The sequence below is a fragment of the Pristis pectinata genome, chromosome 14, assembly GCF_009764475.1.
Source record: "Pristis pectinata isolate sPriPec2 chromosome 14, sPriPec2.1.pri, whole genome shotgun sequence".
In the NCBI taxonomy this organism is placed as follows: Eukaryota; Metazoa; Chordata; class Chondrichthyes; order Rhinopristiformes; family Pristidae; genus Pristis; species Pristis pectinata.
The window spans coordinates 4,107,422-4,123,875 of record NC_067418.1 but is presented as its reverse complement, the minus strand read 5'-3'; the positions used below and the strand labels follow the sequence as shown (position 1 = coordinate 4,123,875).

At 43.6% G+C, this 16,454-nt stretch overlaps 1 protein-coding gene across 1 annotated transcript in view; it reads left to right on the top strand.

Moving 5' to 3' along the window:
* syt9b (synaptotagmin IXb) overlaps positions 1-16,454 on the top strand; it is a 96,004-nt gene that overhangs the window by 46,182 nt on the left and 33,368 nt on the right. The window contains exon 2 of the mRNA XM_052029663.1: positions 8,881-9,226. Within this exon, the coding sequence (XP_051885623.1) occupies positions 8,881-9,226 (346 nt within the window). The remainder of the gene's footprint in view (positions 1-8,880; positions 9,227-16,454) is intronic.

Below are 16,454 nucleotides of genomic sequence, written 5' to 3'. Positions count from 1 at the left end.
AAAGTAGGCTCTGTTCCATCAAAACAAAGAAAAGGTGGAATAGAGAGTCACGGAAACAGGCCTTTCGGCCCAACTGGTCCATGCCAACCAAGATACCAACCAAAGCTCATCCCATTTGCCCGTGTTTGGCCCATATCCCTCTAAACCTTTCCTATCCATGTACCTGTCCAAAGTGTCTTTTAAATATTGTTAATGTACCTGCCTCAACCACTTCCTCTGGCAGCTCCTTCCGTATACACACTACCCTCAGGGTGAAAAGGTTGCCCCTCAAGTTCCTATTAAATCCTTCCCCTCTCACCTCAAAACTAGGCCCTCTAGTTTCTGGTTTGCTTTCCCTGGGAAAAAGACGAGTGCATTCACCCTATCTATGCCCCCTGTGATCTTCTACACCTCCATAAGATCACCCTTCAATCACTTATGTTTCAATGAATAAAGACCTAGCCTGCTCAACCTCTCTCAGTTCTCATGAAAGGTTGTAATGTTATCTCTCTCCAGCAGCTACCTAACCTGCTGAGCGTTTCTACAATTCCCTGGTTTTGATTTCAGATTTCCATCATCAGCGGTGTTTATAACTCACAGGGCCAGGATCGATTTTCTCTCTCTTCTTATTCCTCCTATTTACACCTCCTTCAGACCGATCGGCTGTGACCTTCTCTCAGCAGATAACCACCATTGCTTGTGATATTCACCCTCTCTTGCTCTCCACCCATCAACGACATTCCCTTCTCTCCATCCCTTCCTCTTCGCTGCAACTTAACGCAGGTGATTTTTAACTTTACTTCATTCTGATGAGAGATCACTGGGCCGAAACATTATTTCTTGTTTCTCTCTCCGCGCATGCTGCCTGACCTGCTGAGTGTTTACAGCAGTTTCAGATTTACTTCAGATTTCCTGTGTGGTATTTTATGTATTTTGTTTTCTATCAATGAGTCCCTTGTTGACTTTGACCTACATTGTCTAATGGGACAGTGGCGTTGCTTAGTTATTTATTGGTACCAACCACATGCCTGACACAATGTGTAATGACACAGATTGTAGAACGGCTGTCATAAGACAAGAATTCAGGCTGGCTGCCTCACAGCTCCAGAGATTGGGTTCAATCCAACCTTTGGTTTTGTCTGTGTGGGGTTTGCACGTACCCCCTATGACCACATGGATTCCCCCCCCCAAGTGCTCCAGTTTGTACCCACGTGCCAAAGACATGCAGATTGGTAGGTTAATTGGCTGCTGTAAGTTGCCCTTAGTGGTAGAATGTGGGGGAAATTAATGGGAATGTGGGGAGATTGAAAGAAGATTAGTGTAAGATTAGTATAAATAGGTGGTTTCAGGATGGATTGAAGGACCTGTTTCTATGTTCAATGATTCTGTGAGTCCAGTATGGGAGATTTCAGTTTCAGCTCCTCGAGGGATGGTTGCAGTGAGGGAGATGGGATTTTCTACACTATCAGGTACGCAAAGCACAGTGGAGTAGAGCAGGTAGACAGGGTGGTGAACAAGGCTTTTAGCGCGCTGGCCTTCATCAGTCTGGGCACTGAGTATAGGAGTTATGTTGAAGTTGTACAAGATATTGCTGAGGCCACCTTTGGAGTACTGTGTTCAGTTTTGGCCTCCCTGTTAGAGGAAAGATATTATAGAGCTGGAAAGGGTGCAGAAAAGATTTACAAGGATGTTGCCAATACTCAAAGGACTGAGTTATCTGAAGAGACTGGATAGGCTGGGGCTGTTTTCCCTGGAGCGAAGGAAGCTGAGGGGTGATGAGGGAGAGGTTGGGCAGGCTAGGACTTTTTTCCTTGTCACGAACCAGCAACAAAAGAAACACACTGAGCATGATTCAGTGTTAAAAACTATTTTATTAATCACTACTTATGATAATACGTAAAATAAAAGTAAAAATGTTAGTATGTTAGAATTCAAGAATGTTAAACCTCGAACGTTAACCCCAAAACTAAACTCTTCGTGTGTGTGTGTGACAAAGTCCAAAACTCCCAGTTCCTGAATGGTTCTTAAAGTTCAGTTCCGCAAGCCATAAGGTGAAACGTGAGCAAGGGCTTCTTCAACAACCACCGTTGTCTGAAGATAAGATGTAGATGTAGAAAAACATAGAGAGAGTACATACGAAATCCAAATGTTCCACGATGGAACCCAAACGACACTTCAGTGTTTACTCGGTAGTGACTTCCTCACCCCGAAAAGCATCCGAACCGTGGTCGTCCACACACAAATACCTGTTTCCTTCTACAGGTCAGCAACAAAGTGAACTCCACCGGATTACTTCCAACTTCCATACATGGATTTCAGTGGCAAACACAGTTATTGTTTCTCATCCATCGATAGAGAAAAACAAGCAGGCTGGTGTCTCTCTCCCTTCTCTCTCTCTCTTTCTTCTTCTAACTTCTTCAACAACGTCATTACGTCCTTTATCTTCTATTGACGTAAGCACGCCCCACACACACATACACACACACTCTCTATCTTAAAGGGACTTTCACTGAGTCCGTAACACCTCCCACCTAAAAAAAAAATTTTCCCAAGAAAATTTTAACCGCGCATAGTTAATAATGTTAATAATTATCATGCTACACAACTACAGACTATCAGATTAGTACAGATACATGTTTCCCATTTAACATCGGGAAAGACAATCAGCAATCACATTATCTTTGCCTTTAATGTGAGTTATCATGAGATCAAACTCTTGCAAAATTAAACTCCAGTTTAACAGCCTTCTGTTCTTGTTTTTGACTCGGCTCAGAAACACCAATGGGTTATGATCTGTATACACAGTCAATGGTTTCTGAGCGGTGCAAACATATACACTGAAATGTTGCAAGGCTAAAACAAGCGACAGTAATTCTTTCTCTATGGTGGAATAATTCTTTTGATGCTCATTAAATTTCTTTGAAAAGTAAGCTACAGGATGGTCAATATCATCAAGGTCACCCTTCTGCAACAACACAGCTCCTGCAGCTTCATCATTGGCATCTACTGCTAATGAAAATGGCTTTTCAAAGTCAGGTGTTTTGAGCACAGGATGGTAGCATAAAATGGCTTTCAGCTTATCAAATGCTTCTTGACAAGAATCTGTCCAGACAAACTTTACTCCCTTCTTCAGAAGATTAGTTAGGGGAAGAGCAATATCAGCAAAATTTTTACAAAATTTTCGATAATATCCAACCATTCCCAAAAATCTTCTAACAGTCCTCGCACCTGTGGGAATAGGGAACTCAGATATTGCTTGAACTTTTGCCTGAACAGGAGCTTGCTTGCCTTGACCTACAACATAACCAAGATACGTCACAGTGGCATGGCCAAATTCACTTTTAGCCAAGTTAACTGTAAGGTTAGCCTTGGAAAGTCTTTCAAACAACCTTTCTAACGCAGAGATGTGATCCTCCCATGTATCATTCCCAGTCACTAAGTCGTCAATGTAGGCATCTGTATGTTTTAACCCATGAATCACTGAATTAATCATTCTTTGAAATGTTGCCGGAGCATTTTTCATTCCAAATGGCAAAACATTGTATTCATACAATCCAGAAGGGGTTACGAAGGCTGAAATTTCCCTTCCTCTATCTGTTAATGGAACACACCAGTACCCTTTTAATAGGTCAATCTTTGTAAGAAATTTTGCCTTTCCCACTCTATCTATGCAATCATCCACCCTAGGAATAGGGTAAGCATCTGACTTTGTTACAGCATTCACTTTCCTGTAATCTGTGCAAAATCTAACAGTTCCATCAGGTTTAGGTACAATAACACAGGGCGAACTCCAATTTGAAGTAGAATGTCTAATAATATCATTTTCCAACATGTATTTTATTTCCTGATCAACAAGTTTACTTTTTTCCACATTCATTCGATATGGGTGTTGTTTGATTGGTTTTGCATCCCCAACATCAACATCATGGGTAATTATCGATGTTCTGTTTGGAACATCTGGGAACAGATTTTTAAATTTTAAAATTAATTCTCTCATCTGTTGTTTTTGTGAAACTTGTAAATGGTCCAACTTCGTTTCAAGGTTCTCCATGATATTTTGGTTTTTTAGTTTCGATGGAACAATATTTGGTCTAAATTGGCCTTCTTCAACATCAACATCAGGCATTCTAGAAACAACCTTTACATCATCCACCAAGGCCACCACTGAATCCCTCTCATAATAAGGTTTTAGCATGTTTACATGACAGAGTTGTGTTTTCTTGCGTCTATCTGGTGTTTTGATTATATATGTTAGATCAGTCACTCGAGATTCAATAACATAGGGTCCAGAAAAACGAGCTTGCAAGGGATTATTTTGGCTAGGGAAAAATACCAACACCTTTTGCCCCACTGCAAATGTCCTAGGCCGAGCACGTCTATCAAAATATGTCTTCATTCTTATCTGGCTTGTTTTCAGATTCTCTCTCGCTAGCTGGCAGACTCTCTCCAACCGAGTTTTAAATTTTTGGACATAGTCCAACAGACTCAAGTGAACTTCCTCATTAACCCATTGCTCTCTCAACAACTCCAAAGGTCCTCTCACCCGATGTCCAAACACAAGCTCAAACGGACTAAATCCTATTGACTCCTGGATCGATTCTCTAACGGCAAACAAAAGTAAATGGATACCTTCGTCCCAATCCTTGGTGTTTTCAAAGCAATAAGTCTTCAGCATATTTTTGAGAGTAGAATGAAATCTCTCCAGAGCTCCTTGAGATTCTGGGTGATATGCAGATGATACAATCTGCTTTGCTCCCAGCTCATAGACTATTTGTTGAAAAATTTTTGACATAAAATTACTACCTTGATCAGATTGGATTTCTTTTGGCAAACCAAACAAGGTAAAAAATTTTACAAGAGCCTTTGACACCGTCTTGGCCTTAATATTTCTAAGGGGTATTGCCTCTGGAAATCTAGAAGTGGCACACATGATGGTTAACAAATACTGATTTCCAGTCTTAGACTTTGGTAAGGGGCCAACACAGTCCACAATCACCTTCGAAAAGGGCTCCCCAAAAGCAGGAATTGGTTTCAATGGAGCCACAGGGGGTTTTTGATTTGGTTTACCTACCATCTGACATGTGTGGCAGGTTCGACAAAACATCACCACATCTTTTCTCAAACCAGGCCAATAGAATTGTTTCAAGATCTTCCCTACAGTTTTATTCACACCAAAATGACCACCCAAAGGCATACTGTGGGCCAGGTTTAAAATCTCATCCCTATAAACTTTTGGAACAACAACCTGATGAATAACTTCCCATTCCTCATTAACAGGAACATGAGGAGGTCTCCATTTCCTCATTAACACTCCATTTTTGACATAGTATCCAGTTGGCACTTTCTCAATCTCCTCACATGAGAGAGCTTTTTCTTTCAATTCTGTCAATTCAGGGTCCTTTGTCTGTTCCACCATAAAATCCTTCCTCGACAAAGACAAATCTTTAAATTCAGGCTCACTGTAAGGATGTTGATCCTCCAGTGAAGACAGAAAAGTCTCAGATAAGGCATCAAAATTTTCTTCCTGTTTAGGACTGTCACAAGGAACTACATCAGACTGCACCGGACTGTCTGTCTTGGCTAATTCTTTAGCTCTAGCTCGAGTCACCGCACATGATGGGTAAACATCTGAATCATCCTCAGACTCATCAATCCTTGGTTTGGTTGTTAACCGTACCACAGGATCACTTTCTCCATTTGCAAGGTCATTTCCCAATAACAAAGAAACTCCTTCCACTGGCAAACTAGGTCTTATCCCTATCTCGACTGGTCCTTCTACGAACTTTGACTTTAAAATCACCCTGTGAAAAGGGACAGACATGGTCTCACCTGTAACGCCTCGCACTAGATTTACTTCACCAGTGTCACTTTCTTCACCAAAATTTAAAACACTGTCCAGCAAGAGAGATTGACAAGCCCCAGTATCTCTAAGAATTTTCACTGGCACCTGGGGTGACTCATCATTCAGTGAAACAAAACCCTCTGATACATACGAACGGAATTCTTTTCTCACCTCCTCCAACTTTTCCGCTTTTCCCTCTTGCAAGGACTGATCTTTAACAGCATCTCCTAAACCTTTTTGATTTTTAATTGCCTGAAAGCAAGCATTGGGCCCAGCTTCCTTCTTTTTCTTCAAAAGGGCACAATTAGATATCACGTGGCCAGGTTTCCTACAGTAATAACAAGTACGCTCAACAGGTTTCTCCAGCCCTGGCTTCTTTTCATCTTTTCCTTTTTGATTACCTCCCAATTTAATCTCCGGTTTACCTGGATTGTCTTTGTAACTCTTTTGAAAGGTTTTAGGTTGTCCCCATTTGGATTTATGGGTTAAAGCATAATCATCTGCCAACCTAGCAGTTTCTTGTAAAGTTTCCACTGCCTTTTCATTTAAATATGTTGTTAATTCAGCTGGAACACATCTTTTAAAGTCTTCCACCAGTATCAATTCTGTCAATTTATCGTAATCCCCATCTACATTTTTAGCCAGGCACCATCGTTCAAAACATATTCTCTTTCCATTGGCAAATTCCATATAAGTCTGATCTGCAGATTTCCTCAAGTCTCTGAATTTTTGTCTATAAGCCTCAGGGACCAATTCATAGGCCTTCAAAATAGCTTGTTTTACCTTGGTATAATCAGCTGCATCCTCAACAGACAAAGCAGAATAAGCTTTTTGAGCTTTACCTTTAATCACACTCTGTACCATAAGAGCCCATCCTTTCCTTGGCCAGTTTGAACTCACAGCAACCTTTTCAAAATGTTGGAAATACTGATCAACCTGATCTTCTTCAAACGGAGGGACTAATCGAACCTCCCTGCTGGCTGAAAAACCATCATCAGAATCAGATTCCGAACTCCTACGCTTCATTTGTAACTCATGCTGCCTCTTTTTCTCCTCGTTATCCAGCTCCATCTGCTTCATTGCTAGATCAGCTTCTATCTTCATCTGAGTTATCTTTTGTTCGGCCTCTAATTTCTTTTGTTCTCGTTCAGCTTCTAATTTATTTTGCTCTCGTTCAGCCTCTATCTTTGCCAGCTGCACCTGTGCCTCAGAAATTGCTATTTCACTGCCAGGAAACTGTTTTAACACTTCCTTCTCAAACACTTTCTTTTCCACATAATGGCCAGCTATCAGTCTCTGAATATCTGCCTTTCTCATAGACTGCTTTACTTCTGTAAGGTTTAGCCTTGTAGCAATCTTTATCAAATCATCCTTTTTCGCCACCTCCAATCCCTTTTGGGTTGGTGACTCCAAAAATGCCTTAATATCCATTGCTGCTGGTTTCCACACACACAAGCCAATTAAAAAAGAATTTATCAGACCTCCCTCAGAAATCTTTGGATTGAATCTCGAACAAATTTCGTCAATCTGGGGTACAATCCCAGACGACACTCGTTAACCTTGGGAACTATCCCGGACGAGCCCCCAATTTTGTCACGAACCAGCAACAAAAGAAACACACTGAGCATGATTCAGTGTTAAAAACTATTTTATTAATCACTACTTATGATAATACGTAAAATAAAAGTAAAAATGTTAGTATGTTAGAATTCAAGAATGTTAAACCTCGAACGTTAACCCCAAAACTAAACTCTTCGTGTGTGTGTGTGACAAAGTCCAAAACTCCCAGTTCCTGAATGGTTCTTAAAGTTCAGTTCCGCAAGCCATAAGGTGAAACGTGAGCAAGGGCTTCTTCAACAACCACCGTTGTCTGAAGATAAGATGTAGATGTAGAAAAACATAGAGAGAGTACATACGAAATCCAAATGTTCCACGATGGAACCCAAACGACACTTCAGTGTTTACTCGGTAGTGACTTCCTCACCCCGAAAAGCATCCGAACCGTGGTCGTCCACACACAAATACCTGTTTCCTTCTACAGGTCAGCAACAAAGTGAACTCCACCGGATTACTTCCAACTTCCATACATGGATTTCAGTGGCAAACACAGTTATTGTTTCTCATCCATCGATAGAGAAAAACAAGCAGGCTGGTGTCTCTCTCCCTTCTCTCTCTCTCTTTCTTCTTCTAACTTCTTCAACAACGTCATTACGTCCTTTATCTTCTATTGACGTAAGCACGCCCCACACACACATACACACACACTCTCTATCTTAAAGGGACTTTCACTGAGTCCGTAACAGTAGGAGGCAGAGTGATGATGGAATAGATGTGTACAAAATCATGAGGGGAGTACTTAGGGCGATTGTGCAGTCTTTTTCCCAGGGTTGGGGAATCAAGAACTAAAGGGTGTAGTTTTAAGGTGAGTGGGGGAGAGATTTAATAGGAACTTGAGGGGCAACTTTTTCACCCAGAGGGTGGTACATATATGCAAAGAGCTGCCTGAGGAAGTGGTTGAGGTAGGTAATGCAAACAAAAGTTGTTATATTTAGAACATTCCATACATAAGTCCGTCGAAATAGTACAAAAGGGAAAAAAAATGGAAGGTAGAATATAGTGTTACAGTTGCAGGAAGATGCAGTGCAGGTAGACAATAAAGTGTAAGGGCCACGGTGAGGTAGATTGTGAGATCAAGAGTTCATCTTTATCGTGTAGGAGGTCCATTCAAGAGTCTGATAACAGCAGGACAGAAACTATCCTTGATGGTGGTTCGTGTTCTCAAGCTTTTGTATCCTCTGTCAAATAGAAAGGGGGAGAAGAGAGAATGACCGGGGTGGGAGGGGTTCTCGATTATGTTGGCTGCTTTCCCGACGTAGCGGGAAGTGTGGACAGAGTCAGTGTGGGGGAGGCTGGTTTGCATGCGGGACTGGGCCGTGTTCACAACTCTCTGCAATTTCTTGCCATCTTGGGCAGAGCAGCTGCCCTGCCAAAGCTGTTGTAAGCCTCGGCAATGTGAATTGAATGATGGTCCTGAGCGAGAGATCTTCCTCATTTTCCAGACATCTCCATTAGCCTCCTGTCGCTGGTGGTCACGGCCTGTGGCCTGGCACTCTTTGGTGTCTCGCTCTTCGTCTCCTGGAAGCTGTGCTGGATCCCATGGCGTGAGCGCAGCGAATCCTCCAACCACAAGGAGAGTCAACAGGACCAGCAGCCCTACACGGACAACGGGACCAATGGGCATGAGTACAGCGAGGATTTCACCACAGAACCTGCCTCCTATCCAGAGTCAGCCATGAAGATCAGCCACACCTCCCCTGATATCCCCGTGGATGCTCAGAACAAGGAGAACTGTGCCCAAAATGTTCGGATGCACCGACAGGTCACGGAACCCACATCCTCCACAAGGTCAGTGGTGAAAGAGTCTGGAACGAGCACCCAGCATGTTTAGACACTCTCTCTGCCTGGATCCTGGGATGGTTTATGAACATAAGTGAGAGGTGGAACTTGGAATTGGAATTGGTTTATTATTGTCACTTGTACTGAGGTACAGTTAAAAAACTTGTCTTGCATACTGTTCATACAGATCAATCCATTACACAGTGCATTGAGGTAGGACAAGGTAAAACAACAACAGAATGCAGAACAAAGTGTTACAGTTACAGAGAAAGTGCAGTGCAGGCAGACAATAAGGTGCAAGGCCATAACAAGGTCAATTGTGAAGTCAAGAGTCCATCTTAATATAGAACATGGAACATTACAGCACAGTACAGGCCCTTCAGCCCAAATCATCCATGCCGACCAAGATGCCGACCTAATCTAGTCCAATTTACCTGCATTTGGAACATATCCCTCTAAACCTTTCCTATCCATGTACCTGTCCAAATGTCTTTTAAATGTTGTTATTGTACCTGCCTCAACTACTTTCTCCCTTAACGTACTAGGGGACCGTTCAATAGTCTTATAACAGCAGGATAGAAGCTGTCCTTGAGCCTGGTGGTACGTGCTTTCAGGCTTTTGTATCTTCTGCCCAAGTGGGAGAGAGAGGAGAAGAGAAAACGTCTGGGGAGGGTGGGGTCTTTGATTATGTCGGCTGCTTCACCAAGGCAGAAGTGTAGACAGAGTCCATGGAGGGGAGGCTGGTTTCTGTGAAGTGTTGCATTTTGGGAAGTCAAACCTGGGTAGGATTTTCACAGTGAACGGCAAGGCCCTGGGGAGTGTTGTAGAACCTAGGGACTTAGGAGTACAAGTGCATGGTTCTCTGAAAGTGGCGTCACAGGTAGACAGGGTGGCGAAGAAGGCTTTTGGCGCACTAGCCTTCATCAGTTAGGGCCCTGAGTACAGAAGTTGAGACGTTATGTTGCAGTTGTACAAGACATTAGTCAGGCCGCATTTGGAATATTGTGCACAGTTTTATTCATCCCACTGTGGGAAAGATGTCATTAAGCTAGAAAGAGTGCAAAGAACATTCACAAGGATGTTCCTGGGACTCAAGGGGCTGAGTAATGGAGAGATGTTGAGCAGGTTGGGACTTTATTCCTTGGAATGTAGGAGTTGAGGGGTGACTTTATAGAGCTGTATAAAATCACAAGGGGCATAGACATACTGAATGCGCACAGTCCTCTTCCCAAAAACTAGGGAGCATAGGTTTATGTCATGGTTCTGAGTGCTGGCCCTTGATTCGGCCCCATTGATGGTGCCTCGTTGTGCAGCACGTGGTTTCCATGCACTATTAATCACATAACAACACACACCTGAGCCGCATCAGGAGACTAGCATAAGAACCCTGGTTTCACTAGCACTAGTTGCCAGAGTATTGGTCAACTGTTGGGTCTCCTGGCTGTTTAGAGTTGGCAGCTCTAGAGCAGTCTTGGTTTCATTGTTCCTCTTAGGATATCTGGTTTCCATGTTGGGACTCCACCTCAGAGCCCTGAGGCAAGATGAGATGCCTTCTGGTTGCTGTCTGCTTTTGGTTCTGAGGAAGCATCCTGACTCTGGTTTCGTACCAGTGTGCTGCATTTGAGTTCTCCATGAGCTCACTCTTTGCTTGACATTGTGACAGCTTAAGGTCAGAGGGTGGTGTGTACATGGAATGTGCTGCCGGGGAAAGTAGTCGAGGCAGGTACAATAACAACACTTGAAAGATATTTGGACAGGTACATGGATAGGAAAGGTTTAGAGGGATATGGGCCAAATGTGGGTAAATCTGACCAGCTTAGGTGGGCATGTTGGTTGGCATAGATGAGTTGGGCTGAAGGGCCTTTTTCTGTGCTGTATAACTCTGACTCTATATGTATGGATGTACTAAATAGAAACAAGAGTAGTTCACTCAGCCCCTCAAGCCTGCACTGCCACTTCATAAGATTGTGGCAGCTCTAATTATAATATCAACTCCTGGCAACCCAACATAGCCTTTCACCCTGTTGCTTATTAAGTAGAAGAGTTGGGAAGTCGCATTACAGCTATACAATACATTGGTGAGTCTGCACTGGGAGTAATGTGTGCAATTCTGGTCACCCAGCTATTGGAAGAATGTGATTGCCCTCGAGCGGGTTCAGAAAAGATTCATGAGGATGTTACCAGGACTGGAGGGCTTGGTTATACGGATAGGCTGGGAGTGATTTACCTGGCATGAAAGAGGCTGAGAGGTGACCTGATAGAGGTTTATAAAATCATGAGGAGCGTAGATAGTCAGTCATTTTCCCAGGGTAGGGGAGTCTAAAACTAGAGGGCATAGGTTTAAGGTGAGAAGGGTAAGATTTAAAGGGGACCTGAGGGGCAAGTATTTCACCACAGTGGGTGGTGGGCATGTGAAATGAGCTGCCAGAGGAGGTGGTAGAGGTGGGTACAATTACAATGTCCAAAAGACATTTGGACAGGTATCCTTATAGGAAAGGTTTAGGAGACTTGGTGGATTGGGCTCGAAGTTGGCGGCCACAGAAGAAAGAAGGTAGTGGTGGAGTGGTTTTAGTGCTTGGACCTTTGTTGTTTGTGATACATGTGTAATCAAAGGTTTGGTCGAGCTGATTAGTGAGCTTGCAGATGACACAAAGGTTGGTGGAGCTGTGGATAATGAGGAAGGCTGTCAAAGGATACAGATCAGTTGGAAATATGGGTGTGGAAATGGCAGATGGTGTTTATTCTGGACAAGTGAGCTGTTGTACTCCCAGTCCAGTCTAAGAGAAAAGTATACAGTAAATAGCAGGACTCTTAGCATTGATGTACATAGAGATCTTGGGGTACAAGTCTATAGCTCCCTGAAGTGGCAACACAATTAGATAGGATAGTAAAGAAGGCATATGGCATACTTGCCTTTATTGGTCTGGCCTTTGAATATAAAAGTCGGGAAGTAATGTTGCAGCTGTATAAAACTTTGATTAGGCTACATTGGAGTATTGTGTGCAGTTCTGGTCACTGCATTACAGGAAGGATGTGGAGGCTTTGGAGAGGATACAAAGGATGTTGATCAGGATCTTTGCCAGTATGAGTTATAAGGAGAGAGTTGGACAAACTTGGGTAGTTTTCTCTGGAAGCTAAGAGGAGACCGGATAGTAGTATATAAAATTATGAGAGGCATAGATAGGGTAGACAGAGTCTTTTTGCCGGGGTGGAAATGTCAAATCCTAGTGGGCATAGTTTTAAGGTGAGAGGGGGAAAGTTTAAAGGAGATTTTCAAAGCAAGATTTTTACCCACAGAGTGGTGGGTGCCTGGAATGGGCTGTGAGGGGAGGTGGTGGAGACAGGTACAGCAGCAACGCTTGAAGCAGTCAACAGGCAGGGAATGGAAGGAGTGGATGGGATTAGTTTAAATTGGCATCATGGTTGGCACAGACACGATGGGCCGAAGGGACTGTCCCTGTGCTGTCCTGTTCAATGTTTCGAGGGATATGGGCCAAATGCAGGAAAATGGGACTAGCTCAGGTGGGGTCCTTGGTTGTTATGGACAACTTGGGCCAAAGGGCCTATTTCTATGGTGTATAACTCCACGACTATCTCTGCTTTAAAATATATATCAAAGACTGTTTCCACTGCCCTTTGAGGGAGAGGATTCCAAAGGTCCACAACCCTCTGTACAAAAAGGTTTTCGTGCCATTTCTGTCTTAAATGGATGACTTGTACTCTTAATGATGGTCCTTGGTCCTTGGTGAATTTCCCACTCAAGGAAGCATCCTCTCCAAGGCCACTGAGAATCTTGTATGCTTCAGTTAGGTCCCCTCTCAATCTCTTGAACTCCAATGTATACAAGTCCAAAGTGTCCATCCTTTCCTCAGAACACAACCTGCCCAATGCACCAATTTACTCCAGGAATTTGACAACGGACAGATGTTTGCAATTTAGAAACAAGCTGGTGTTCTGCTTCAGATTGACAACAGTTTCAGGATTTTCCAGCAATTAAAAACTAATTTTCAGGCCACCCTACCTCTTTGCAGAACACGTTTCTAAAAGGTTAGTTTCATTTGCTTGCTGGGAAAAAAAAATTAGTATTGGGAGTGGGGAAGGATGGTTGACTGGATGATTAATCTGTCAATCAGATAAGGAAGAGTCTGTGCATTCTCTGATTGGTTGAGAAGGCAGAGTGCATAATAGTGAGTTTTGAAGTGGGTTGATTCGAGGTAGGTGATCATGTGTTGAAGACTCCAGCAATCTATCCAACCAGACTCAATAGCATGACCTTCATTCTAAAAGTTAAAGGGAAGTGGCTAATTTCTTAGAATGGCTGAAAAAAAATGTGTAAGGGGAGGCAAATTGGGAAGTTGACCTTTATTGTAGGGAGTCACTGGTGGGGGCGGGGGGTTGTTGGGGGGTGGGAGACTTAAATATGGGAGCAAGGAAGTCTTGTCATAGCTGGACAGGTTTCCTCTCTTAACCTAAAGAAGCATTAGCTGGCCTTGGAGATCATGCAGGGCAGATTCTCTAGACTGGTTCCTGGGGTGAGTGGCTTGTCCTGACAGGTGGGATGGAGTAAGGCGGGCCCATTCTTCCTGGAAGTTAGAAGAATGGGAGGTGCTCTCATTGCGTGATTCCAAGAGGGAGAGATAGGGTGGATGCAGAAAGGCTGGTCCTTCAGGCTGGAGAGTCCAGAACCAGAGGACATGGTCTCAAGATACAAAGTTGGCTGTTTAAGAGTGACGTGAGGAGAAACTTGATTGAGATGTTTGGAATTCTTTACCCTGGAGAGCTGTGAATTTCAGTCATCGAGTAAATTCCAATCCAAGGCTGGGATTGATCTATTTATGGATTTTAAGGAAAAACAATGCATATCGGAATCATGTAGAAATGAGAACCTGAAGTTGAGAATCAGCCACGAAGAGACAAGATGGCAGAGGAGGATAGAAGGGTATTATGACCCACTCCTGCTCATATTGTTGGTGTAGACAAAAATAGCATAGAGCTGACATGCTGAAGTAATTGAATGCCAGTCAATTGATCATAAATTCAGACAACAGAGCAGCTTGGCAGTCAAACGTCAGGTGTGAAGGTTAAATTAAAATGTGTATCCAGTGGTATTCAGAATTGGCTATGTAGAATGTAGGGATTGGTGGTTGTTGGGGAACGTTTAGCGGGGGGGGGGGGGTGCCAGGGGGTGTGGTTTGCCAGTGAGGAGACACACTTAAATGAGCAAGCCATAGAAGGATAAATGGGATTCATAGGTCTGAATGGGATTAGTGTAGATGGTCAAGAAGGTTGGCATGGACTTAAAGGGCCTGTTCCTATGCTGTACATTTCTATGACTCTGACTGTAAAATAGTGATAAATAAAAACTCAGTCATATTACGTAGGAAACACTTATCTTTCAAAAAAGAAATCAGCAGCTGCTGGGTAGTCCTTCAGAAAATAAGATAACCTCAGGGTTCTGTCTGCTTTAGGAGGACTTCAAAGATTCTAACCCATCAGAGTATTATGTTCCCCCAATGAGCAACACACAAAATGCTGGAGGAACTCAGCAGGTCAGGCAGCATCTGTGGAGGCAAAGGGATGGTCGACATTTCAGTTCGAGACCCTGCATCAGGACTGAGAGTGTCGAGGGAAGATAGCCAGTATGTAGAGGTGAGAGACAGGTAGGTAATACGTGGTACTAGATAAGGAGGAATGATGGACAGAGGGAACCAGGTGAGGGAGGGTGATGAGTCTAGGTAACGGGGGGGGGGGGGGGGGGGTGGTGAGGGATGGAAAAGATAAACAAAGGAGCGTAGGACCATCTTTATTGAGGTGAAGGAGACTTGAGGGGTGATCTTTTACAGGTGTATAAGATCACAAAGGGCATAGGTAGGATCAATGAATACAGTCTTTTTCCAAGGGTTGGGGAATCAAGAACTAGAGGGCACAGGTTTAAGGTGAGAGGGGAGAGATTTAATAGAAACCTGAGAGGCAGCTTTCCTACGCAGAGGGTGATCCATATATGGAACGAGCTGCCAGAGGAATTCGTTGAGGCAGGTACATTAACATTTAAAAGGCACTTGGACAGGTACATGGATAGGAAAGGTTTAGAGGGATTTGGGCCAAATGCGGACAACTGGAACTAGCTTAGATGGGCATCTTGGTCAACATGGACCAGTTGGGCCAAAGGGCCTGTTTCTGTGCTGTATGACTCTAAGACTTCAAAGTGAGAGAGAGAGACACACACCCCTGGGTGGGAGTGGAAAAGGAGCACGGGGAGTAGATTACCTGAAATCAGAAAATTCAGTGTTCATACCATTGGGCTGTAGGCTCCAGATTCCAGCAGCTGCATTCTCTCTGGTTTCTCCAACATGCTGAGTATGGTCATTGAAAAGATAAATGACAAAACCTCAGAATGGGGAGCATTCTGCCCTGAGGAAAGATTTTGCAGTTTTCGGGGCAAATCATTGGCAGTGGCTGGTGAAATCAGAGATTGTACCGGCTGTGCAGAGAACATTCGGCACTCCCCCTGTCGGAAGTGCAATTGGAGATGAACTTGTGGCCTATGGGGAGGGGGTCGGGGCAAGTTGGTGGGGGTGTAAAGTGAAGTGTAACAAATGGAAAAGGTCAACAAAGGAGTGTAGGGCCATCTTTATAAGGGCGTAGGAGACTGAGGGATGATCTTATGAAGGTGTATAAGATCATGAAGGGCATAGGTAGGATCAATGAATACAGTCTTTTTCCCAGGGTTGGAGAATCAAGAGGGCATAGGTTTAAGGTGAGAGGGGAGAGATTTAATAGAAACCTGGGGAACGTTTTTCACCCAGAGGGTGGTCAATATTTGGAATGAGCTGACAGTGACACCCCACCATTCCATTGTAGGAATCTACAGCAAGGAAGGAGGCCATTTGGCCCACCATACCAGCGCTAGCCACAATTGTTTTTATTTCAATAAAAATTTATTCATAATAAAAATATATACAAAAGAATAAACACTGCAATTTTTTTTGCACTCTTAGTGTCATATGGTCAATGCATTCAGTAGTGTTAACATTTTTTTATTAAAACTCATGTGGACCTCTGGGGTGACGCACCCTTTTCTTTGTCTGAGGGGCTTCCCCACCCAAACCAGCCCCTCCGTGTGCAGTAGTGGAAAGACCCCAGACTGAGGTCCTTCCCCACAGGGCCTTTACGTTGGCCACATCGAGCTTCAGTGCGTCCCTCAGCACGGACTCCTACAGCCTGGACTGTGCCAGTC